The sequence below is a fragment of the Siniperca chuatsi genome, linkage group LG15, assembly GCF_020085105.1.
Source record: "Siniperca chuatsi isolate FFG_IHB_CAS linkage group LG15, ASM2008510v1, whole genome shotgun sequence".
Lineage (NCBI taxonomy): Eukaryota > Metazoa > Chordata > Actinopteri > Centrarchiformes > Sinipercidae > Siniperca > Siniperca chuatsi.
This window is the reverse complement of record NC_058056.1, coordinates 17,004,176-17,020,648: the sequence shown is the minus strand read 5'-3', so window position 1 is coordinate 17,020,648 and position 16,473 is coordinate 17,004,176. Positions and strand designations below refer to the sequence as shown.

General features: G+C 38.8%; 2 protein-coding genes across 7 annotated transcripts in view; one reads left to right on the top strand and one right to left on the bottom strand.

The window, feature by feature from the left end:
• The window catches only part of rps6ka1 (ribosomal protein S6 kinase a, polypeptide 1), a 51,183-nt gene extending 48,297 nt beyond the window's left edge, over positions 1-2,886 (bottom strand). For 2 of the 4 annotated variants that reach the window (XM_044166943.1, XM_044166946.1), the window contains exon 1: positions 2,743-2,886. In XM_044166943.1, the coding sequence (XP_044022878.1) occupies positions 2,743-2,886 (144 nt within the window). The remainder of the gene's footprint in view (positions 1-2,742) is intronic. The other 2 variants (XM_044166942.1, XM_044166945.1) reach the window with 1 other exon arrangement.
• cnksr1 (connector enhancer of kinase suppressor of Ras 1) overlaps positions 2,800-16,473 on the top strand; it is a 28,848-nt gene continuing 15,174 nt past the window's right edge. For all 3 annotated transcript variants that reach the window (XM_044166940.1, XM_044166941.1, XM_044166938.1), the window contains exons 1-6: positions 2,800-2,936; positions 4,516-4,673; positions 8,214-8,416; positions 8,813-8,897; positions 16,004-16,045; positions 16,168-16,287. In XM_044166940.1, the coding sequence (XP_044022875.1) occupies positions 2,885-2,936; positions 4,516-4,673; positions 8,214-8,416; positions 8,813-8,897; positions 16,004-16,045; positions 16,168-16,287 (660 nt within the window). In that variant the 5' untranslated portion in view covers positions 2,800-2,884. The remainder of the gene's footprint in view (positions 2,937-4,515; positions 4,674-8,213; positions 8,417-8,812; positions 8,898-16,003; positions 16,046-16,167; positions 16,288-16,473) is intronic.

Below are 16,473 nucleotides of genomic sequence, written 5' to 3'. Positions count from 1 at the left end.
GTTCAATGAGCACATGTTTGCAGAGCAAGGATCAACGCCATCAGTGGGGCTGCAGCATAGAACAAATTAATTAGCTGCTCAATAGTGGAGCAAGGGTAATTATCTAATCTCTGCGGACTGACTACGGCTGGAGAAGACAGCATTGTAATGAAAATTTTGCTCTGTGCCATAGAGCGATGATGAACAAATAGCGTTATTGTATTTCAAACATGAGTGGAATTATCATTTGTCACAGAAATGGCTGACAGGACAGTGTGGTTGCAGATGGACTGGGAGGGGAATATTGATCGGTAATAGAACTAAAGAGAGTGAGGGAAGAAAGGGAGAGAGGCTTTGATTTTTAAGTACAATCTTGTTCCCTTTTGTTGTCAACACTATGTTTTGCAGTAACAGTTCCTAATGTATAACAGCATAACTGCTGCCTCTATAATCTTATGACTGCAGTAATGGGTGTCCTGTCAAGCCAAAACAGCATGTTGAGGCTTGAATTTGTATCTCTGGTATTTGGGCTGGGCAAAAAGGCAGGACAAGCACAATGCCTTATAGAAAACCTCCTCTGAGACCAAGTTTAGCACAACAAGCTACAGTAGCACATCATCGTGTCATTGAATTTCACTGAGAGATGGATCAAGCCATTGTAGTGATTCCAAGTATTGTAACATTTAAGTCAATAAGTACATGGGGATTCATCAATAATAAGCCACAGAAAGTGCTGCTATCACTGGAATAAAACCACTGCAGTATACTGGACAAGAACACAGAGTAGTGCTGGAGACTTTAAGCGAGAATGGGCAAGAATCCATTAGTTTCCCATTATCGACAAATCAGCCTTGATTTGTCAGACTAGTGGACTGATGTCTTCCATTAAAGCTCAGTTAGTTTCCTCTCACTTTCAGCAGAGAACATCTTGACTCAACAGAAGATCAGTGAGTCAGTCAGAATTCATAATGAATTCCACTATTCTAATCTGAGGGTTTAACATTAGCGAGCTGCAGTTTTTTTCTGTTTAATTTTTTGTTTTTACTTTGAAATACACTTATCCATGACTGATGATGAAATGATGAAAGGCATTTACCGTATCAAAACAACATTTTCTGTCATGTTTTTAAGTCAAACCATGTCGTTCATGTTATAAACTAGGAGGCTATCTCACATGAACCATTCTTCTACAAAGACAAATTACAGGACTAGATTTTTGTACTCAGCCCACCAGATTTTCAATAAATATTTGAAAATATTAGCATCAAACATATACACCACACGCATGGGGACACTGTGCCAGTTTGCCTGCTGACATATACATCAGACTTTTCCCCCTTCCTCTGTATTTTTCTCTTGGTTCAAAGAGAATAACAGCAGGGGGTGCCAGATATCAGAGGGCAGCCCTTTCATGACTATAGCCTTTTCGTCAGGCGTTGCCCTTTACTTTCAACATTCAGTTTGTTGAGAACTGTGACATTGACTGGTGTAGCTTGCAGCATAAATTCCACGATTCATTCACAGAATCTCTTAAGGTCCTAGACTTGATGTCATTAACATGAATGGAGCATACACTGATTCAAAGATGTTGAAAAGTAGCATTTTGATCAACTACACACATTAGTTGGACATTGTTGTTATGACTCACAGTCTCCTTTAAGACTAAATGCGTAAAAAATAGAAATTTTATGGAGGCAATCATTCAACATGAAATGAACTTTGAACCCCAGAGCCAGTGATTGTTTGACTGATTCTGCACTGCTTGTGGAGAATAAATAACAATGAGTTAAGTAGAAAGGCTGTCTAGGGCTTTAAAATTCCCAAAGAGACCATATACCTCACTGTGAATAACCACTAAACACATTATTATACATTAATAGCATTCCTGTGCTCTCTCTTTAGTCAAAAACTGTATCCGTTTGTGTGTGTTATGGATAAATTATTCATAAATAAACTCCTCCTGTAGAAGGCTTCTGATATAATTATTGATACTATAAATAATTCAGCAAGCAGAAATGTTCTCATACTGTAAAAACATTGGACCTTAATAAAATATTGATAAAGTTAAGAGAGTGTTTTTTTTCAATATTAGAGCACAGAAGTCAACACAGTTCAAAGGACAAAATAAGAAACATTTCCAGAAAATTCTGGAGAGCAGCCCCCAGCTCTGTGGAAGAGGATTAGTCCTGCTGGCGTGTAAGGGGAGAACAAGTATTTATCCCTTTAAGTCTTGTGACAGTTGAGTAACTAAAAATTGCATCAGCAATTGTATGTATTTTTTAATAGGAGATTATAATTGTGTTTCAAAAGGCAGAGTATCTTTTATTTTCCTAAAAATAAATAGGTATCAGTTGCACTATAATGCAATCAAATGCAACCTCAGCACTCAAGAATGACCACAGGGTTACTGTCACAAAAGTAGCATTAATACAGGGTTACTGTATTGGATTACGTTATTCTGTACAGGTACAGGTGTTGCTGTTACTGTGCGCACCCCTTGGCTCCACATGCTGCTGTGTAAATATTATTGGCGCTGCGCCTTTGCGTGCGGATGACGTGATTGCGTATGAAAGAAAAACTATGAGGGAAGTTATGAAGCCTTAAAGCTGCAGCACCTTTAAACACACACACACACACACACACACACACACACACACTATTCCTCCAGGTAAGGAGGGGGTGGGTGGGGTAAGAGGTGGGGTCTTTGCTCCTTGTCGAGCCTAATAGTTCCGCACTATTGGCTGACAGCAGGGGCACTCTTACCTGTACCTGTGAGAAGGTGTGCCATTCGTCATCGTCCGACTCCGGATCAGGATCAACTTTTCCTTCTTCCAGCAGCACGGAGAGGTAGAAGTCGGCCAGGACGGCTGGAAAGTGAACCAGCGACTGCAGCAGGACTTGGAGCATGGATCTTATAACGTCGTGGAGCGAGGAGCGAGTCAGCTCCTGGCTCCAAGGTGAGGAACATATTACGTTTTCTTTTTTTCTCATGCCTTGATCGCCTCACAGGTACTTTGGCTCGGACGGCAAAGTCAGAAATAGAAGCGCCACACAAATCCTCTTGGAAGTGAAAGGTGGAGGTGGAATGAGGAAGTGAGAAAGAAGCCACAACAGTCTTGTTCTGATTAGTGTGAACCACTGACGTTGTATCATTCGAAACTGTGTACACGGCGGTCTGTTTTCTACTTCTAGGACATGTTGCGTTCACTGGGCTGATTGATTTATGTTTTCTGTAGCCCAGAGGGTCATATGCAGACAGATTACTGCCCACTCCACTGTAAAGGGAAAATGTATTACTATTACTAGTACCTACTAGAATATCGGCCTACAGTTCAAGTGAGCTATTACCAGTGCTGGAAAGTAACTAAGTACATTTATTCAACTTAAGTATCTATCCATTACATCTATTCAATAGCTATAGGTAATATTTTACCTACAAAACACATGATCAGTGTATAAAAAATGATGCAGATTAAAGTACCCAACAGTATATGAAATAATTAAGATTATTTCCACTTGGACCAACTAAAACATTGAAGTACCACTTACATATTAATACATCAATAATAACGATTCAATAACATAATAATATAACACTGACAGGGGCCATTCTGTATAATCAGTACTTTAAAGGTCCAGTGTGTAACATTTAGGAGGAGCTATTGGCAGAAATAATAATAATAATAATAATAATAATAATAATATATATATATATATATATATATATATATATATATATATATATATAGGACAGGATATAATAGGATAGGATATAATATTCATAATTATTATAAGTATTCATAAATTTGTTTTCATTAGTGTATAATCACCTGAAAATACACATTGTTGTGTTTTTGTTACCTTAGAATAAGCTGTTTATGTCTACAGAGGGAGCGGGTCCCCTTTCATGGAGGCCGCCATGTTGCACCGCCATGTTTCTACAGTAGCCCAGAACAGACAAACAAAACACTGGCTCTAGATAGGGCCTTCGTGAAAGAGGCGAGCGGTATTCATATGGTTGCAAACTGCAATTTCACTTACATTTTGTTGCTAATGCCTTTACTTTAGTAAAATGCTGAGGTCATGATTTGTACTGTACAAGGAGATTTTTTATAGTTTAGTACTGTTATTTTATTGCTATTGCAGTAAATTATTTGAATACTTCTTCCACTGTTGGCTATTACATGTCATACCACATTTAAGACAGTGTGCTAAGCTCATTTCTGCTTTTATTTTGAAGAGGTTTTAGTTAATAAGTCAGTACTTCAAAAACTTACATAGTTAAGAGACATGATATTCATATTAAAATATCATCATCATTCAGTTTATTAACTGCTTTGCAAGTAAGTCAGTAAGTAAGTAAGTATGGTTCATACTTAACTCTGGATGCCTGCAGCCCTACTGATCTCCTACCTCTGTTAGTCCATGCTCTCTCTGCATGTCTCTGCCTGTACATGCATGTGAGGTTTCCATTTATACTTGTACACTGCATGTGGTTGAAGCCTAAGTGTATGTGCTTTTGTGTCCTGCTGTCAGGTCTGGATGCCCCCCTGCATCAGTACTCGGTCTCGGATTGGCATTTGTCGGGTCTGGATCTGCTCCAATTGACCTCTCAAGACCTGGAAAAGTTGGGAGTAAATAAGATTGGACACCAGGAGCTCATACTGGAGGCTGTGGAGAAACTCTGCTCTCTGGTGAGGGAGGAAGCGCAATCATGTGTGTTTGTGTACAGTATGTGTCCATAGCAGTGCTCTGTGTATCCAAGGCTGTGTGCTATGTGTGTTGTGGGGCTGTGCTCTGGATATTTACAGAGCAGTCATCTTCTTGTCTTGCTGTAGGGCCGTGTATGTTCTGATATTAGAGCACAGAGGTGTATTTTTTCCACCATCACACTCTTTTTTGGACCCTGCTCTTGTTTGCACAGTGGGACTAGCAGCTGTTGGACAATCTTTTGCAAATCCAGCCAGAATACACAACTGCTCTTATTGCCATACAAGTCCTGTTTCACTGAAGTACACTCAGAGCCTTTAGCAACATGCAGCAAGTTCGAGTTCATTGCTTCACTTTGCCCTCCACTTTTATATCAAAATCCCCCTAGACAAGCATATCAAAGTAAAGTAGTTACTTTATTTTTTTAATTGTCTAGCTAACATCAAAGGAATAGCCATGCTTCAACTGCAACCAAAGCAGATTTAGAACACAAAAGCTTGCACCTAATACTTTACATGCAAATTTCTGGGAAAGTTTGTGGTCGGCTAAAAAAAAAACACTTCTGCCTCCCCTTTGATTCTCTATCCTGTTTTTTTTCTGCTGCCTAATTAATTTTTCTCCCTGTCCAATTTTGAGAGGGAGTTTTAGGACACTGAAATAGTTGTGTTGGTGTGTGTGTGGGGGGGGTGTTTGTGTGTTTTGTGTTTGTTTCATTGGAAGGACTAATTGCCCAGGACAGTACCAGGCAAGGTTCCAGCTCTGGTGGTGTAAGTCTGTGAGCATCAGGCTAAAGCTCAGGCTTTAAACTGCTTGTTGTCGACTTGTTGAAATAAATGTAATACTGATTAAAATAGTCATTAAGGGTTTAACCCAAAGTCTGAATGAATGAGTGTGTGAGTAAAGTCTGTAGTAAAAGCTGCACTTAAGTGCATTTTTGAGAAATTGTTTAACATGAGATTAGAACCCATATAAGTTTTACAAATTTTCACCTTAAGTACTGTGTGTGTGTGCGCATGTGTCTGCCTCTCTTCCTCTCTGTCTTGATGCTCTGTGAAGTGCTAACACTGTGCTCATTCATAAAAACAACCATCAGACACTCACATGGAACAGACCAAACACATTCAAGTACACGGTTACATAATTAACAACTACAATGTTGACAAGGCCATGAAAAATTCATGGGCACTTGTTGGCGGAGGATTGTTCTGGCTGGTTGATGTATAACAACAAAGCCTGACCGGTCCAAACCTCTTGAGCGCTGATGGGTGCGTCACGACAATGACCTGTGCCTTCTTCGCTGGTTGTGAAGAGTCACGTCTCACACGGCTGGGCAGGAAACTGTGATGACGTTGTGTTAGAGTGCAGTAGTTTTAGCTAGGTGTACCTAATAAACTGGCCTAGGTGTAGATGAGAACAAAGGAAATAAGTGCGACTTTATTACTATTGCAGTTTTTGCAATTCTTAAAAAAAGATTTTTCTTAACGCACCAACACACTTAAAACACACAATTGGCAAAATGGTTCATTTCATGCTCAAAATCACACATTGTAAACTAAACCCCTAATTTTCAAAATACAATAATAAACTAACACAATACACTATGTCTAACAAAACACTGCAAACATGTTTTAAAATCAAATAATTATTCAAAACACTAACACATGTTCTCTTCCAACAGGAACATTTGTCAATCATAACACAATGACAAAAAAACACTATCATCAGCTAAAATTACAGAAACTGCATTATTTTATGTGTCAGGTCTGCCCTTATACAATAGACAGTATATTGTATTGATCATAGATTGTGTTTTGCATTGTAGTTTCTTTTGAAGCCTCTCTACATTTTTGTTTTGTTGGGTTTAGTAAATGCATGCATTTACTTTCTTTCTTTCTTTCTTTCTTTCTTTCTTTCTTTCTTTCTTTCTTTCTTTCTTTCTTTCTTTCTTTCTTTCTTTCTTTCTTTCTTTCTTTCTCTCTTTGTGTTGCTCTATATTGTTCCTTTTCCACACAAGATCAGCCCAAAGAGTCCTCTTTTAGAACATATGATCATGCGAAACCTCAACACCTGAGTGTGGTTCCTAGATGGGAATCGGCTGTGATTTATATATTTGCATAATTGCAATAAGCTGTTTCTCATTAGCAATGGAATAAAATACAGGGAATATATTTGTGTTTCAATTCACAATATGAACAGCTGTTCACTTTGACTTTAGCCTATATAAGTTATGTTTAGAACATGATGTTATCTGTTCTGACATACAGTGTGAAAGCATTTGTAAATTTGACTGTAAAATTACATTGTTTTGGTCTTGGTTGAGCTTGTGTGTAAAAGAAGTTCAAGCATTTTAAATTGGTGTTAACTGTATGCATTTTGTATCAAAGCAACAAGAAATGTGTTAATTGTATAGCCTACAAAGATGGATGTTGTGCTAACCGTGTTAAGAGTTTAGGAAACTGTAATATCTGTGAGTGTATTGGGCCATTGTGGGCAGCGTTGCAAATCAGTTGTTTTGTGGCAATATTGTATTTTTATCTGATCAGTTTTTGCTGGATTTTCCCAAAACAGACTTTATATATAAAATTACATATATTGTGATAGAGGATTTTATCTGTATTGTCTGCCTATAGGTCATGACAATTTTTTCTAGGTTAACTGTAATGTAGCTCAATAGGAGAAACTTTTTCACCTATCAGCATTAGTAGTAAGTATAAATAATAATTATTATTATAAGTAATAATTACTTATTTCAACATGCACAATTTTTTACATCTCTCAAAAGGAATAAATTCATCTCTGAAGAGGGAATGACACTAATTTCTCCACCAACAGTAGAATGCTTCACATCAAGAAATACCGTATTTTGTGTAAGGATGATGGCTTTCACTCTGTAGTGACATCAGACTCAGAGTCAGCTTTATTTCCAAGTAGGTTTACATTCAAGGAATTTGATTTGGTATTTTGGTGCAAAACAATAAACATAGTAGAAATATAAAGAAAGATAAAGCAAGGTCAAGAATCAAAAATATAAAATATGAGATATAAAGAATATAATGAGATATAAAGAATATAATAAAGAATATAAAAGAATTATAAGAAAATAATAAAGAATAAACATAAGACATTCTCTTGCTCTTAATTCAATATACCTTTCAGTCAGTATCATAATGGCTTTCTCTACCTGCTTGCAAAACCCACAGTTATGTTGAAATGGCATTATGTGAAGTGTTTTTTAAAGCTTGTTTTGGGGCATTTTATGACTTTATTCAAAAGTGGACTGTAGAGAGGTGACAGGAAATGAGGGGGGGGAGAGGAGGATTGATATGCTCCAGCCAGAATGTTGCAATCACAGTATATGAAATGCGTCTTAAACACAAGGCCACAAGTGTTTAGGGACCGTAGGTAGGAAGATGGGAAGTAATGCATTAAACACAGCAGAGTGATTATGTATAACAGTGTGAGAGTATTTCAGGAGTGGAATAGACCTTTAACGTGTGTGTTTGGTGTGTGTGTGTGCTGTTCAGACGTATTGTATAGGAGGTGAGAACCTACGCAGTCTGACAGAGAAGCTGCGGGCCGTTGCCCACACCCTCCAGATGGGCATCCAGGGCCGCTGGCGCCTCAACAGCTACGATGGACGCAGCACCACCAAGCTGCCTGCTGGCGTTCTGCAGGTTGTAGTGGAGCTCATTACCTCTGCCAAAGCACTCTTCGCTTTGCTCAACAGGTTTGTAAAGAGGGAGTTATCTAACTGTTATCTATACAGTACTTGAAGTTCTATTTTATTCTGCAGTTATTTTTTTACTCAGAAAATGTTCTCTGCTGTGTCTTATAAAAATTGTTTTTATGTAAAGAGGATGGCTGTCAGTTAAAATCATTTAGAGGTGTAGCCTTTATATGGTGTATGCACTGACCTGCTGTTAACCTACATGTTATCCCCGATACCTGTTACTTAAAAGTTAACCCCTCTCTGTTTGCTCCCCTTTGTGTGACTTTCTAAGGTCCTTAATTTGTCTTTGTTCCTTTTAATTACCAGTGTGAAATGAAATAATTGTGCTTGCTTGCAGTAAGTCCTTCTATTCTCTATCCAGACTTATTTGAAATATAATCCCTGTCTTTTAAGGTATCAGTTCTTTGAGCTCAGTGGATATCCCACCTGCAAGAACATATTTACCTACTGCAGAGAGCTGGGAGACATTGTCCACAAGGTTGGTCCATTTATGGCTTTAAAAAGTTAAATGCATAAAACTCTTGTGTGATTTATAATTACATTTATACTACTACAGTTATAATCTGTCCATCAAATGGCTGTCTTCTGCAGCAAAAATGCAAACTGAATGGCTAGTTTAGTATGTTTATTGCACATATGTTAATGAAAACATGAGGTGTTTTAGCTTAAGAGGAACCACACATGAGTAAACCATGTTTCTAGTGGTATTGTCGTGCACACTAAACTTCCAAAGAGGAACTACAACCTGTTGTGTGGTCGGTTATTTCTTTTTAAAATCAACCTTTAAAAAGTAGCAAGACAAACAGAAGCACATACACCCCTGTTCCTCGGCTTAGCTTGAGTAATGCATTCTTCATCTTTACATTCCTGGCATATTTGGAGGTGGCTGTACTTTGAAGAAGCTTAGGTTGAAAGGACTGCCAGAGAAGAGGGCTGGATTTTGTTTGTGTTTACTCCTTCATGGTAGTATGAAATGTTTGAAAGAAATGGGAGGCGAATATTCATATCAGGATGAATGTAAAGCAGGGGAAAAGTGTTCACAGGTAGCAGATGGGACAGGCCTGGATATGTTGTAGTGCCTAGGGGAGGGAGGGAGGAAGGGAGGGGAAGGGCAGAGTGGGAAGCAAAGGGGAAGGCAGAGAAAAAAGGCGGAGACTAAGTGAGGGATTGCACTGCAATGGGGGAGTGCATGTCGCTGAATGGACAGCAGAGAGCAACAGGCAGAGAGACTATTAACTCTGAAAGGACGCTGTAGTGACATTAGAGATAAATAGCCCGACAGAAGTGAAACAGACAAGAAGAAGACAAAAAGAAGAGCTAAAGAGATAGCAACAGAATTAGAGATAATTAGAGAGAGTTAAGGAGACAGTCAGAGGTGCAGAGAAGCTGTGGGTGAAAGAAGAGGCTCAGTATTTAGAGGAGTTTATATATAGCCCTCTATAGCCAGCTCTGGACGCCTGCCCGTCACGACAGGTACAGTTCTCACCTCTTTGATTGGATAATTCTTCACAAGGTGCTTTGCTGCTTTTACACTTTGCCTGACTGCTTAAAATAGTTCATGCCTACACTTATATGCATATATACTTGTACACTAAGTGTATTGTTTGCTTGTTGGTTACAATTTAAAGTTGAAAATCATTCTCTGTAGATTTGTTTTTTGGAATGCTCCGTTTTCTTGAAGGGGCTGATAATGTTAGAGATCATTCATATATCATTTTCAAACCATATAAGGTTGGTCTGAACCAGATTTATCAGTTTTAAATGTTTAGCCATTCACAAGAGTTAGAACAAGCCTACAGGACTTTTATGTGAGAAATGAGAGTTGCGGTCTCTGTAACTTGTACAGTAACAGTAACATTATTCTTATGGAGCAGAGGGGAAGGAAGGAAGTATGGATTTCAGAGAGTGATTGAGCTTGTTGACTTGAGGATGTTTTTGACACTGTGAAGTGAATCAGATTTGGGCCTGTTGACTGTTGTTTTCATTCATGGCACTGAGTAAGGGATTAGTAAGTAAAAACCTTCACTGCTTTTGTCATTGGTCCCTCTCAGTGGTTGATCATCGGTTGGAAATGTCTGGCCATTGTTTGCTCAATTCCTGTTTTTGTGCACACTTGTGTGTTTGTGCATGCAGGTGTTTTAAAGGTAAGAATTATTGTCCAAAAAGAAGTAGTTTTGTACCGAGAACATTTTGTCCAGTGAGTTCAGCGTTATGTGAATTAGTTTTTGATGGACTCACTTGCCAAAGTGGCTTGTCAGTCATTGAAGTGAAAACAGCTGGGCTCATTTTTTGTGTAAGTTTTAAATGACCAAATAGGAACTAATTCCATTCACAAAATAACATTGGAAATGATAATTTCATAGCTATAAAAGCTGCATATTACCTGGCAGGAGCTGTGTAGTTATTAATAAAAATAAAAAAAACCTTGGCAGATGAGCGTAAGGGTCAGTTTTGGACAGCTGAGAAGCCCTCACACCTGTTTAACAGACAAGAGAAAATGAGAAATCTCATCCACGTGGGTCCAGGCGTCATCTGTCAGTTCAACTGTCATCATAGCATTATAAACCTGCAGGCACAGGCTTTGTAGAAGAACAAGCTGATTTATACACAGCATCTACTGTACAAGTGAGTCATATTACATCTGTTCATGTATGTGTCACTATACCATAGCGATCAGCAGTGTAGTATTTACCATTGTACTCATACAGACTACAGTAGCATGGTCATGGCTTCTTAAAATTTGCTCCCGGCTAATTGAGGCTGGTGTCATGCCCCCCTGTGATGTTTGACGTGATGTCAGGAGGCCATGGCTTCATCATGACGTCCTTTTCTGGAGAACTGCTTCCACAGAAGCTGCACCACATCCTTCACACCAAAGAAAGGACTCTTATTTCCTGTTTGCCTGTGTGCGTTTGAGTGTTTGTGTGTTTCTCCTCGCACCCTGAGGGCGATCAAGGTCAGATGGTGTTGTTGGGATCCCACACTGGAGTTGTCAAGTCAGAGTATCGCAGTAGCACACGCTGCAAGCAAAGTCCAGGAGAGAGAGACAGAGAGAAAAAAAGAGGGCTCTGTGAACTGTGAGCAAAGATTAATTTCAGAGCATTACATTAAGGTATGTGAGTTTAATGGTGATTCTAAAAAAAGAAAAGGAGAACATTTCTGTTGCAAAATCTATCCTTTGAAAAGGTCTTTGACATAAGAACCATCACCTGAAAATATAATTGTAATGTTTAACAAATCTATGACTGTGTCTTTTTTTAAAAGGTGACATTTTGGTTATCTAATGCTTTTCTTTCACCTGGAAGATACTATAATAGAGAACAAGATACTAAAAACTGCTCTGCTGTTGCTTAATAAGCAATGATCATCATTTCTCTACTATTGGAGGACTTATTTAAAGCTCAGGATGGAGGAAATAATAAGTATATAGACAGAACAATATCAAGAGGACTGTAGGCATCACCTATGTGAGCTGTCAGAAGTGGATGACTATAACTTATTATTTATGGCACTGAAAAAGAGAGGACGAGATAAATCCAGTGCTGAGAGGAGTGGTAAAAGGCAAGGACGAGAACATGGACAGGAAGGGGAGAGGAAAAGGTTTCGTAAGATTTGGATGGAAAGATGTGGAGCAGGTGTAAAAGAGATCTATCATCTACCATGTCTCCCAGTCTTTTTATAGCAAGTCTGTGACCTGGTGGCAAATAGAAAAGATCTACTGGTAAGTCCAAGTATGTAAACATACCTGCAGAGACAGACAGAATGAAGGGGCGGGACTTGACAAGGCTTTTGATTTTTAAGGCTTTGCTATATTGTATTTGTGTATGAAGTTGCAGACGACAACAAAAAGAAAGGAAAAGGCCGGAATCTATTCCTGTTCATGTGTTATTGCATCTTTGTGTGATAGCTTCAGCCTTTTTGTATATGTGTGTTCATGCATGCCTGTGTTCATTCTTGTTGTCTGCTTTTTTCAGAGTGTTACACCCACATAATAGTTTGTCTTTGTTTCCTAGACAACTATAGGGAGAACAGCTTTCAGGCAAAGAGTGCTGCTGTAAAGTTAGGTCACCGCCTGATCAAGCAACACACCATGCTTCACAACACAACACAACACAACACAACACAAGACAACACAACACAACACAACACAAGACAACACAACACGAGAACGTTCATCTTAGCCAAATGAAGTAGTGCAGCAGAAGGCAATGAAATTAATACTTTTCACCTTTTAACACAATGCTGCAAATCACTGTTGTCATTTAACAAATTGACACATTTTCTCAGAGTTTCTATTAGGATAACTTGAATCTTAGTGCAGATCATTCTGCATGGGATTGACTACCATTTATTGATGGTCTACAGTACAATTGTGGCTAATATGTAACTACTGTAACTACAATGAAGTGGAATGAAAGGTCAATCTTGAGTGTCTGTTTGTAGCTTGAACTGTTGTGCTTTTGTTTTGGCACAGAGCTGCTCAAAAAGGTCCACATAATGAAATTATAGTTTTTTCTTGATGGCACTGTAAGAATTGGTAGTTACTGTATGAGTGGAATATTGTGGTGCCACATTTACAATCTGGTTTGGCCCACTGGAAAGTGGTTCATCGCTACAGTAACTGAACTGTTTGATGTGACAAATTTTGTTTTGCAAAACTTGAGGGGTTCCTTGAAAGACAGTAGCAGTTGTTTTCAAGTGAAGCATTTTAGTTAATATCTTATTGAGAGAGAAATCAATAGAAGGGCATGCAAGTGGAGTGTGAACATGCTGGAGGCTTTCCTCTTTTCTTCTCTTCTCTCCTCTCCTTTCCTCTCCTCTTGTCTCCTCTCCTCCCCACTATTCCCCTTTCCCCCTCACGTGTCTCTGCCTCAGCAATGACAACACTCTGACGTCTGCAAAGGCGTCAGATGCTTCACAAGTATCATATGCTTCATATCCATGTGTGTGTACAAATAAATTGGAATTGTATGTGTACTTTAAAACTGACGGGAATGTGGTAACAGGTATTTTGGGAATACAATGTATTTTTTTCATACTTGTTTTTGGACACGCTTGACTTTTGTGAAATAGCTAATTCAGTTAAGTCAGAAAGTGATTATGTGTGCATGTATTTGGGGTTGTAGGCATATGGATACAATGTCTCTTTGTGTCTAGAAGTCATGCTCACTGAGTACCAGCATTGAGAACTGTGGGTTTGTGCACTGTACTCTCTGTTTTTTTCCACCACGCCCTCCTGGTGTTACATTGGTTTCAGGGCAGAAGTGTACTTGTCGCCCACCTCACACATATGAATGTGTCGTTTCCTGTTCTGGCAAAGTTAAAAAGAAACATAGGACAAGTTGTATTGTTGTGGGGAAGCCTCCAGTGAAGTGGCTCCAAATACAGCAGAAAGCAGAGGTGTGGATATTGCTGTGTTTTTACCTTATGTCTAAAAAATAATGGTGAGATGCTGGAAAGAAAGAGGTGTTACTAGGTGCGAAGAAGTGATGGTGTGTGGTAGGAGGTGGCAATGAGATTGAAACCTCAGCTACTATTACCACTACATCCACTTCTAGATTACATTTACAACATGGATCTGGCCAAGTCATAGGAGAGTTTCTGTCCTGGGTTTAAACCATTGTTTTAATATTTGCAACACTTGTAACAGTGAATACTGTCCGTATCTAGCTTACCCTTGCAGTCTTACCTGGCTTTACAGCAGTTAAACAACATACATTTTTATTTCCCTAATGGATCAGGTTTACCATAACATTTACGTTGTCAGTCACTACAAAGTATATGCTAGTGCCATGCTAGTGGTGTGGCTCTAAGGTTTGCAAAGTTGTTCTGTTGGTCAGTTGGTCCAACACTTCAGAAATGAAATATCTCAACAACTATTGGATGGATTGCAACAAAATTTTCTACAGATATTTGTGGTCCCCAGAGGATGAAGCCCACTGACTTTGATGATCCTCTGACTTTTCCTCAGTTGCAGTTGTGAGTTAAATGTGTCAACAACTATTGGATGAATTGCTATACAATTTGGTACAGCCATTCATGTTCCCCTCGGGTTGCATTGTAATAACTCTGGTGAAAATTTCAATCTGTCCAATACTTTGGTTCATGACCAAATGCTGTACTTTGTGTTTAGTGCTAATTAGCAAATGTTAGCATGCTAACACACTAAACTAAGATGGTGAACATGGTAAACATTATATCTGCTAAACATCAGCATGTTAGCGTTGTCATAGTGAACATGTTAGCATGCTGATGTTAGCTCAAACAGAGCTGCTAGCATTTTTTTTGTGGTATTATCATGGTGCACAAACGTCTCTTAGTGGCTAAAATTAACTTCAGCCCCTCTGTATTTTTAAATCAAGTTGCTTGTCAATTTTCTGTTTTAAATATCTGTCCTTAATTAAATGTTGTTTCTGTTTCTGCTGTGAATGAAGCCCTAACTAGCTATCTAGCTAACTAACTAACTTAACATTAGTCACTTTAGCATTCAGCCAGTGTGCCATGACAAGACTACTTTGCTCTAGTAGGGATCAAGATAAAGATCTGAACATCTTTGCGAGTTTATACACAACCTTTATTGGTTTGTTGTGGTGTAAAGTAATATATCGCAGGTTCTGAGTCTCTCAAGTATCCACGCTCAAATGTCCAAGGGGAATACCAACACACACAGACACACACACACACATACACACAACAAACAAACGCCAAGCAGACAAGTCGAACTGACCAGCAATCATGACCAGCAACCTCTCCCAGTCCCAGCAGCCTTGTGTCACAGCCTTTAATTAGCACAGAAATCCGTGTTCACCGTTGATCCCTTGTTACGTTTCACAGGGATTACTTTTCCCTTACAATCCTTTATGTAACTATCACATTATCAGGTGTTGCAAATTAGCTTAGGCAGTAATGGTATGTGGCATAAGTGTTATACAATGAATATTCTATGCTGTGAAAACATCTATCTTCTTCTCTTTTAACCTGTCATCATCTTCCTTCATTCAAAGCCTCCCCCTCATTTCTCCAGCTCCCAGGCCAAGTTATAGTAATGCCTGTAGGAGTATTATCAACACCTTCCTCCAAACCAGAGATTAAGTAGTTTAGTTCCCCTGTACTGATTCTAGTACTGTAACTGTGACATTGAGTACTGACTTCTTGTGTGTGTGCACTTGCATACACATACGTTACATAAAGTGTACACACATGTGTGCTTGTGGGGATTAGTGTGAACCCTTGGATTACGTGGACATTACACACTGCTAAAGGGATTGCCCACTTTCTGTATTGCAAATTTTATAGAACATGTGTTGGGTTTTATGTAATTTTTTTCATTTATACAAGAGAACTGCTATGATAAAAGCCAGTAAAATACCAGTAGTGATGCCTCTTTTGCCTCTGGATACCTTTGGCCTTTCACTTCCTGACTGATGCTGTGAAGAGGAAATGGGACATGAGTTTTGAGTCTGATTGTCCCATTTCCACAAATCAATATGAGCATTATATAGGCTGCTGTGGTGTCATTTTGGTGCTCTGTTTTGTGAAACTGTGTGGCTGGAACTCATATCATGTTGTTCACGCATCCAACAGGATACCGCTGTCTATGAAAAGGAAAAGGACATCATCTCTGTGGTAAGTGTGCCAAGTATTTGTACTTTACTATTACTATAAGTATTTTCCATTGTTTTTCCTTTTATTTTGTTAAGGATTGAATGAGATATTGATTATAAATGGTAGTTTGTTTCATCCTCTAGTGCCGTCAGTTGGTGGCGGTGTGTGATGAAATCCAGAATTCCAGCCCTGAGGCGCTTCTTGCCCACACTGCTCAGCTCGAGAGTGTCGACCTAGTGCCTGTGTCACCTGGTGATCAGCTGGTAAAGCCTACTTGCTCTTAATAACTCTTTTGTCATTATTAAACGTAGAACCAATGAAAAGTCTTGTTTTTTTATATCTGAGCAGATGCAAAACTGCCAACACTTTTACTGTAATATTTTGTAGCATATACAGTAACTGTACCAAATATAAGACATTTAACATGGTGTATGTAAATTTTACTCTCT